Source organism: Myripristis murdjan, chromosome 18 (genome assembly GCF_902150065.1).
Source record: "Myripristis murdjan chromosome 18, fMyrMur1.1, whole genome shotgun sequence".
Classification (NCBI taxonomy): Eukaryota; Metazoa; Chordata; class Actinopteri; order Holocentriformes; family Holocentridae; genus Myripristis; species Myripristis murdjan.
In genome coordinates this window covers 25,934,673-25,943,086 of record NC_043997.1, presented here as the reverse complement: position 1 = coordinate 25,943,086, position 8,414 = coordinate 25,934,673, and the positions used below count along the sequence as shown (strand labels likewise).

At 39.5% G+C, this 8,414-nt stretch overlaps 1 protein-coding gene across 1 annotated transcript; it reads left to right on the top strand.

The window, feature by feature from the left end:
- Positions 1 to 4,588: 4,588 nt before the first annotated feature.
- LOC115376296 (uncharacterized) lies at positions 4,589 to 6,217 on the top strand. Its single transcript, XM_030075786.1, has 5 exons — positions 4,589 to 4,643; positions 4,824 to 5,519; positions 5,647 to 5,775; positions 5,916 to 5,956; positions 6,101 to 6,217. The coding sequence occupies exons 1-5, from the start codon at positions 4,589 to 4,591 to the stop codon at positions 6,215 to 6,217; spliced, it is 1,038 nt and encodes a 345-aa protein (XP_029931646.1).
- The last annotated feature ends 2,197 nt before the right edge of the window (positions 6,218 to 8,414 follow it).

Sequence of the window (8,414 nt, the reverse complement as noted above, 5' to 3'; positions counted from 1 at the left end):
GGCTTAGGCTAAATTTCCATGGTAATTAAGGTGGGATTACTTTCATGAAACAGAGTTCAGGCTAATTACAGCCAGGTTTACTGGCCAGGATGATCTCGCAAAATAATCCACCTTTCATGAAACCCATTAATCCCTAATCCTGGCTATATTAAGCCAGGATAGCTGCTAAATCCAGGCTTAAAGCCTAATCTAGGTTTCGTGAAATAGGCCCCCGGACCGTAATAAACAACCTTGAGAACTGTGACTGTCTGCCTGCCTTCATTTGTGTCTGCCAGTGTGTTGTTCTTGACAGTTCATGCCAGAGTGACCAACACAGCCACGTTGGCTGACTTTGCGACAAATGCTGGTTGAAGAATGGGATGCCATCCCACAGCAGTGTGTGAGCAGGCTGGTAACCAGCATGAGGAGGAGGTGCCAGGCTGTTGTGGCTGTGTATGGTTCTTCCACATGCTACTGAGGCTCCTGTTTGTTCAATGAATAAATTGTTAAATTGCCAATATGTCTTGTTTCTTCAAACGTCAATCATCCAATCCACCAAACACCAAACAAGAGTCAGTGGCAGAATAAGCTGTTTGGCATTGGCAGAAAAGATTTGGCAAATTTTTCATTGCCGCAACCCACATACTCCGCTCCGCTGCTCATCCCACAAATGCATGTTCCTTACAAATGTGGCACCATTTAAAAGGGAAATAATTAGGCTTTCCAACGGTATAAGATTTTTTGCCAAGAAGCATTGTTACAACTAAGAAATAATCCACCAAACACAAATTTCCTTTGGCTACTTTTTATGCGATGTTTATACACTCCTGATCAAAATTTTAAGACCAGTTGAGAAATTGCAAGAATTTAGATTTTGCACTGTTGGATCTTAAGAAGGTTCTAAGTAGAGCTTCAAAATGCAAAAAGAAGAAATGGGAGTGAGACAAAAAAAAAAAAAATGAGTTAGCAATTTATTGCAAACAACCATTAAACTGAAATAGGCTGTTCATTAGCTGATCAAAAGTTTAAGACCACAGCCTTTAAAAGCACCAATCTTCGGAAAAATGTGGATTCAGTGTCATTTTCTGTCAGGTATCCACACTGTCATGACCTCCTGATGGCAAAGGCAAAAAAGCTTTCTCTCTTTGAATGCAGGCGGATTGTTGAGCTGCATAAGCAAGGCCCAACAACAAGGCCCTCACAGTGTGCCATTGCTGCTGAGGTTGGACGCAGTAAGACAGTAAGACATTTTAAACTTCTTAAAAGGTCCTGAGGGTTATGGAACAAAAAAGTCAAGTGGTAGACCCAAAAAAATTTCACCGTCCCTGAGCCGGAGGGTCCAATTGGCTGTCCGTCAGGACACGGGACGATCCTCGGCCCAAATTAAGCTGGTCACTGGTGGCAACTGTAGTCCAACAACCATCAGACGGCATCTGCAAGAGAAGGGTTTTAAGAACAAAAAACCAAAGGCCTCGTCTCCTTCAACGGCACAAAATTTCCCGTTTGGAGTTTGCACGAGAGCACAAACATGGGACACTGAAAGGTGGAAGAAAGTATTATTCTCTGATGAGAAAAAATTTAACCTTGACGGTCCTGATGGCTTCCAACATTACTGGCATGACAAGGAGATCCCACCTGAGATGTTTTTTACACGGCACAGTGGAGGGGACGGCATCATGATCTGGGGGGCTTTTTCCTTCAATGGAACAATGGAGCTTCAGGTTGTGCAGAGGCGTCAAATGCCAGCTGGCTATGTGGAGATGTTGCAGGGGGCATCCCTCATGACTGAAGGCTATTGTCTGTGTGGTAATGACTGGGTTTTTCAACAGGACAACGCTGCAGTTCACAATGCCCGCCTGACAAAGGACTTCCTCCAGAGAAATAACATCACTCTTTTCAACCATCCTGCATGTTCCCCTGATCTAAATCCAATTGGGAACATTTGGGATTGGATGGCAAGGGAAGTTTACAAAAATGGACACCAGTTCAGACAGTGGATGCCCTCTGTGAAGCCATCTTCACCACTTGGAGCAACATTCCCACTAGCCTCCTGGAAACACTAGCATCAAGCATGCAGAAACAAATTTTTGAGGTGATTAACAACAAAGCTTTTTTGCCTTTGCCATCAGGAGGTCATGACAGTGTGGATACCTGACAGAAAATGACACTGAATCCACATTTTTGCCAAGATTTGGACTTTTAAAGGCAGTGGTCTTTTGATCAGCTGATGAACAGCCTATTTCAGTTTAATGGCTGTTTGCAATAAATTGCTTACTCGATTTTTTTTTTTTTTTGTCTCACTCGCATTTCTTCTTTTTGCATTTTGAAGCTCTACTTAGAACCTTCTTAAGATCCAACAGTGCAAAATGTAAATTCTTGCAATTTTTCAACTGGTCTTAAAATTTTGATCAGGAGTATATACTATGTTAGCTAGTAAAAAATAAATAAATAAATAAAACAAAATCACACTGTTTCATCATAAAAAATAGAAAATCATTGCATTTTACTTAGTACTTCATAATTGCCTACTGCATGTGTTGTATTCATGGATGCACTTAAGAATATTCATATTCTTAAACTTGTTCTGTAAATAGTTTGTTTACTATTGGGATCAAAAACATTGATCTGAAGCTCAATTCTGAGGCTGTTCTGTAAATAGTTTTCTAATAAACAATAAATATAGCAACTTCTGATCAACCCGTATCAATTTCAGGCTTAAAATAACATACAGGTTAAGCCCCACCCATTTCCTTTTTTTTTCTTTTTTTTCCCCAACTCTTTTTATTAATAGTTTTGTCATATTTCAAACAGAAAATTTCTCAGTTTGTTCTAACAGCATTTTCTTGAGATACAGGTGGAGGCAAGCAAAATATATAACCCATTTCCGGTTTAGGCCCCGCCCGCTCCGAGTACAGATATGGATACAGATAATGTAGATGGTTGAACAGATACAGATACAGATACAGATAGTGGTGTACTCGCTCATCCCTAGGAGCCACTCCTGATGCCAGCAACAAAGGCAGAACCTCCCTGGATGGTAGCAGTGTGGATGGCACCACACTGCAGACTGGCCACAAAGTTCGGCAGCGCTGACTGAGGGCAGTCATGACAGCTGATGAGCCAGTGGCACCAGTGATGCAGAATGCCAGGAATGCAGCACTTTGGCCTTGGGAGGTCGGGATGAGTGCTGCACGGGTCCTGGGACCTAGGGTTGCCACTCAGGCTTGGGGGACTGGGACTGGGGCAGCAGCACGAGCACGAGGAACTGGTTTGGGCACTGGGAACTTGAGCTGGGACTGGGGTTTGGGCACTGGGGCTGGGGCAGCAGCACAGGCACGAGGAACTGGGGAAGGAATGACACAGCAGGGCAAAAAAACTACACCAAAACACAAGGAAAAGACAGAAAAAACAAAAGTACAGTCCAAACCAAAAGTCGAAAACATAAGAAACTCAGAATCATGACAGTTCAAGTCCCAGCTGCTGCATTTAGAGCAGGCTTGGTACATTTGTGTTTGATACATGTTGCATTTCGGACATGTCTGACATATCAACAATTACAATTCAAATACGTTGCCTAATTTTGGATATGTCACCTAATTGGCATAATCATTTTGAATATGTAATCCAATTAGCATCTTCATTCTGGACATATTGCAAATAAACAACTTTACCTCAGATATGAAGCTCAAATTAACATATCAATAATGAATAAATACGTTTTTTGGTTTTACTTTTAAAAGTGTGGTTTGCTAGTTTGCAAACTAATATTAATGAAATGTGTCCTGACCATATCTCAGAAACCACTGGCTGTTGTGTGATAATTTCGCCTCTGGAGACAACAGCCAAGTTTCAGGTTTTCCTGAAACCATATCAACTTCCCTTTTCCATTTCTTTTCTTGCACAAGTTGAACATTTCCTCACACATTACCGAAACATCAATACTTTTTGTAGATGTTTAAGGTTCAGACATTTCTGCCAATGTGTTTCACAGGGAGAGTGCAATTGAAGTGAGTCAAGCAATGAACAGAATTCTTTCTTTCTCATTTGATTTGTGCATCAGTGACATTGAAATACTCAGGGATAACATGACTATATGAATAATGGGAGTTTGAATCTTTCTAAAATGTTAACCCCATGCAAAAAGTAACAGTCAATGAGAAAGAGAGGCAGAGACACTGAGAGAGGCAGAGGAAGACAAACAGGTAGGAGTTGATATATAAAACTTCCTGGGTGAGGAGCCCCACACCTCACACTTAGTGTGTACTCCTGTTTGTGTTCTGTATACTGTTTTTACATGCTGGGATGCCTTGCTGTTGATGGCACCACCAAAACTGGACTGTATCTTATAGCAGTGTTTGCAGGTAATTTCTAGTTTACTGATTTTAAAGCTAATGTCAGGATGAGGAGTTATATTACGCTTCAGATACTGTATCTCTTTCCACATGTCTCTTTTAAAGGATGGACCCTGTAGGGGGCTGTTACTCAGTGTTCAATATTGCCTAAATAGGGCATTCATTGTCAGTTGTGCTGGACCAATCAAACACAGTCTTGTCTCTAAAGAGTGCAGTGTGCACATATTCTCTTCATTCAGCACAGACTCTTGAACACAATGGCACCTCCGAGCGTTACTTTCCATCTGATGTGCATATTGGTATTGAGCATTGGTAAGTTGCGTCTTTTTAGACTGTTTTTGTAAGCTTGACTTTGTACATTTAATGTTCATATGATTGTTTTAAATATTCTTTAAATTTATTCTGCAATATGGTATGTACATCATAATATCATCCCCATCATGACATACAATTAATTGTGGATGTCTTTGTTTTTTTTACTTCATCTGGCAGAGCTGAAATTGTCCTTGTCTCTTCGCCAAGACAGTGGTTTTCTATCAGCTAACGTCGGGGACAACGTGACTTTGAAATGCTTTTATGAAGGTGATGATGCAGCTATGTTTTTCTGGTATAAGCAAATACTGGGACAGAAACCACTGCTCATGTCTAGCTTCTATAAGTACGAAAAAAATGCAATTTTCCATAATGAATTCAAGAATGATGCACGTTTCAAACTGGAAACTGAAACTAATGGGAATCAGTTGAAGATTTCAGAATTGCAACATTCAGACGCTGCTACTTATTTCTGCGTATCTAGCTATTTGTATAATTTGAAATTTGGGGATGGAGTTACTCTCAGTGTAAAGGATTCAGGTCTGAACATCCAAGCTGTCGTCCATCAGTCGGAGTCTCAGACCATCCAGCCAGGAGACTCTGTGACTCTGAACTGTACAGTGCACACTGGCACCTGTGATGGAGAACACAGTGTTTACTGGTTCAGGAGCTCAGGACTCTCTCAACCAAGAGCCATTTACACGCATGGAGTCACTGATGATCAGTGTGAGAGGAAACCCACGACACACACACAGACCTGTGACTATAACCTTCCAATGAAGAGTCTTAATCTGTCTGATGCTGGGACCTACTACTGTGCTGTGCTCTCATGTGGGGAGATATTGTTTGGAAATGGGACCAAGAACAACACTGACAGTGAGTCACGTTTTCAGCAGAGGTTGTTTCATTTTATAAATAGTTGTTATTCCACTCTCATCAAACTCAATATGAACATAGAAAAGAAAAATCTGTATAAGTTGTTCTAATGTGTGGATGTCTGCAGATGAGGTGGCTTCTCCTCCTGTCTTGGTGTATTTCTTGAGCGCAGCATTGGCATTCACCATCACCCTGGTTGATATCCTGGCTTCCTTTGTGTACAAGATGCACAAGAGAAACTGTAGCCACTGCACAGGTGATTAGGATTCTTTGTATCTGATGGTGTGTTTTCAGTGTACATGGCACTTGAGCAAGAGGACCTTCATTGTCTGTTTTTATTATTATTATTATTATTATTATTATTATTATTATTATTATTATTATTTTCACAACCAGACTCTCAAGCAAGAAGTTCCACTGCTTCTACACATGTTGAGGTGAGTTTTTTTTTTTTTTTTCTGATTTGATGTTTTACGACTGCACAAAGATTTTGTATAGCACAGCACTTGAGTGTTTCAGTGGGTTTCTGTTGTATTTCTTTAGTTTGTAATGGGGTTTGCTGTTTTATTTCTTCTTGCCAGGGCCAACATGCGGACAACCTCCATTATGCAGCTTTAAGTGAAAACAAGGTCCACAGACCAAGAAGACAGAGGGACAACACAGACACTGTCTGTGTGTACTCCAGCATAAAGCAATAGAACTGCACTTTGATCAGGCTTTGCTTCTCTGTAACATGACTGGTGATTTTAGCAGTGTCTCTTTTAAGCATGAAATGGATTTTCCTGAATTTTCCTGTCAAAGTTATTTCACTTGTAATAAATATAACATTCTTAATTACGGTTTATTATGAATAAGTTACTTATCATAATGTAATATTGTAGAAGTGATCCATTATCAGACATAATAAGTAAAATTTTAAAATCAATTCTCTGCTTCACTGGGAGCCAGTGAAAAGAATCTAAAATTGGAGTGATGTGTTCACATGTTTTGGTTCTCATTAAAACTCTGGCTGCAGCAGTCTGAATAATCTGGAGTTTATTGAGTGCTTGTTTTGTTACTCCAGGAAAACGTGTATTACAATAGTCCAGCCTACTTGAGATGAAAGCATGAACCAACTTCTCAGAATCTGATAGGGATTAGAACAATCTAACTTCAGATATGTTTCTAAGATGATAGAGAGCAGTCTTAGAGACATGAGAAATATGCTTCTGAAAGTTAAGATCTGCATCAATAATCACACCTAAGTTTCTCACATGCTCACTAGGTTTCACCGAAAGGGACTTAGTAATGAACAGATCTGGTGCCTCAGAGGCCTCGGACCCACTAACAAAATCTCAGTTTTGTCATCATTCAGTTGTAAAAAGTTTTGGGTCATCCAGTGTCTAACCTCATTAATACACTGAATGAGATCATTTACTGGGCTTAGGTGGTCAGCAGAAATAGATATGTACAATTGTTTATCGTCAGCATAGGAATGGTATGAAATGTGTCTACGAATTATCCAACCAATTGGGAGCATGTAGAAATTAAATAGAAGAGGGCCAAGAAAAGACCCTTGGGGAACTCCATATGAAACATTGACTTTGTCTGATTCAGTCACCAACAAAAACAGAAAAGGATCTACCAGTAAGGTATGAAGAAAGCCAGTTTAGAACAGTGCCATTAAGGCCTAAGACATGCTCAAGGTGCTGAGGCAGAATAACATGGTCAACCGTGTCAAAAGCGGCATTGAGATCAACAAGAACTAAGACTGAAACTGAAACAATCAGAATTGATTTTAAGATCATTAACAACTCGGACAAGTGCAGTTTCTATACTGTGGTTGACTCTGAAACCAGACTGATACGAGTCAAATAAACTGTTTTGTAACAGATGCACTTCGAACTGCTGATATACAACCTTTTCAAGAATCTTACCCAGGAAAGGTAGGTTTGAAACAGGTCTATAGTTATCAATAACAAATGGATCAAGGTTGGTCTTTTTTAACAATGGAGTAACAATAGCATGTTTGAGAACAGTGGGGAAGATTCCAGAGAGCAGAGAAGTATTAACAATTTCAAGCACATCATCGACCATACAGTTAAAAACACATTTATAAAACTTAGTAGGCATAGCATCAAGAGCACAAGTTGCAGAGCTTAACTGTTGTACCACTTTTTGAAGCTCACAACTTTGTATAGGACTGAAATGAGAGAGAGTGTTGGCAGTATGGCAGCTAGGAATAGAATAGCAGCCACTTGAACCAGTACAAGAAGCCACAATATTTTTTCTAATATTGGCAACCTTAAATTTGAAGTAAGAGGCAAATTCATTGCATTTTTCTGAAGCATGAAGCTCAGCAGGTATTGATTTGGAGGGATTGACCAATTTATCAATTGTACTAAACAGAAACTTGGAATTGTTATGATTTTCAATAATAATTGGAGTAAAATAGTGCTGTCTGGATCTTCTTAATTCAGTATTATATTTGCTGAGCAAATCCTTATAATTAATATGATCCGCCTGCAGTTTCGTTTTGCGCCATTTGCGCTCAGCTTTACAGCAGGTTCTTTTTAGTGCCTTCACTCTGTCTGCATTCCTCCATGGTGTTTTTAATTTACCTACAGTTGACTTCATTTTAAATGGAGCAATATCATCTAAAATTTGTGTCACTGACTGATTAAAATTGATTAAGTTGTCACATAAAGACAATGATGATAGGTTAAAATCACATTTAGAATTAAAATCAGACAGTGACCTGGAAGCATATTTTAAGATAAACTTATTGGATGTATCTGCACAAATGGAGTGCCTTTTAACTATTTTAGGCTAGGTACATGTTTGGTGGTCATGGACATATTAAAGAAGATACAATAATGATCTAATATCCCAACATCTAGAATAGAGTTTAAAGTT

Excerpts from the sequence above, each read along its gene's own strand:
- LOC115376296 (XM_030075786.1), top strand. The coding sequence starts at position 4,589 with ATGGCACCTCCGAGCGTTACTTTCCATCTGATGTGCATATTGGTATTG. Across the intron at positions 5,520-5,646 it reads GACCAAGAACAACACTGACA|ATGAGGTGGCTTCTCCTCCT; the intron begins GTGAGTCACGTT and ends GGATGTCTGCAG. Across the intron at positions 5,776-5,915 it reads AAACTGTAGCCACTGCACAG|ACTCTCAAGCAAGAAGTTCC; the intron begins GTGATTAGGATT and ends TTTCACAACCAG.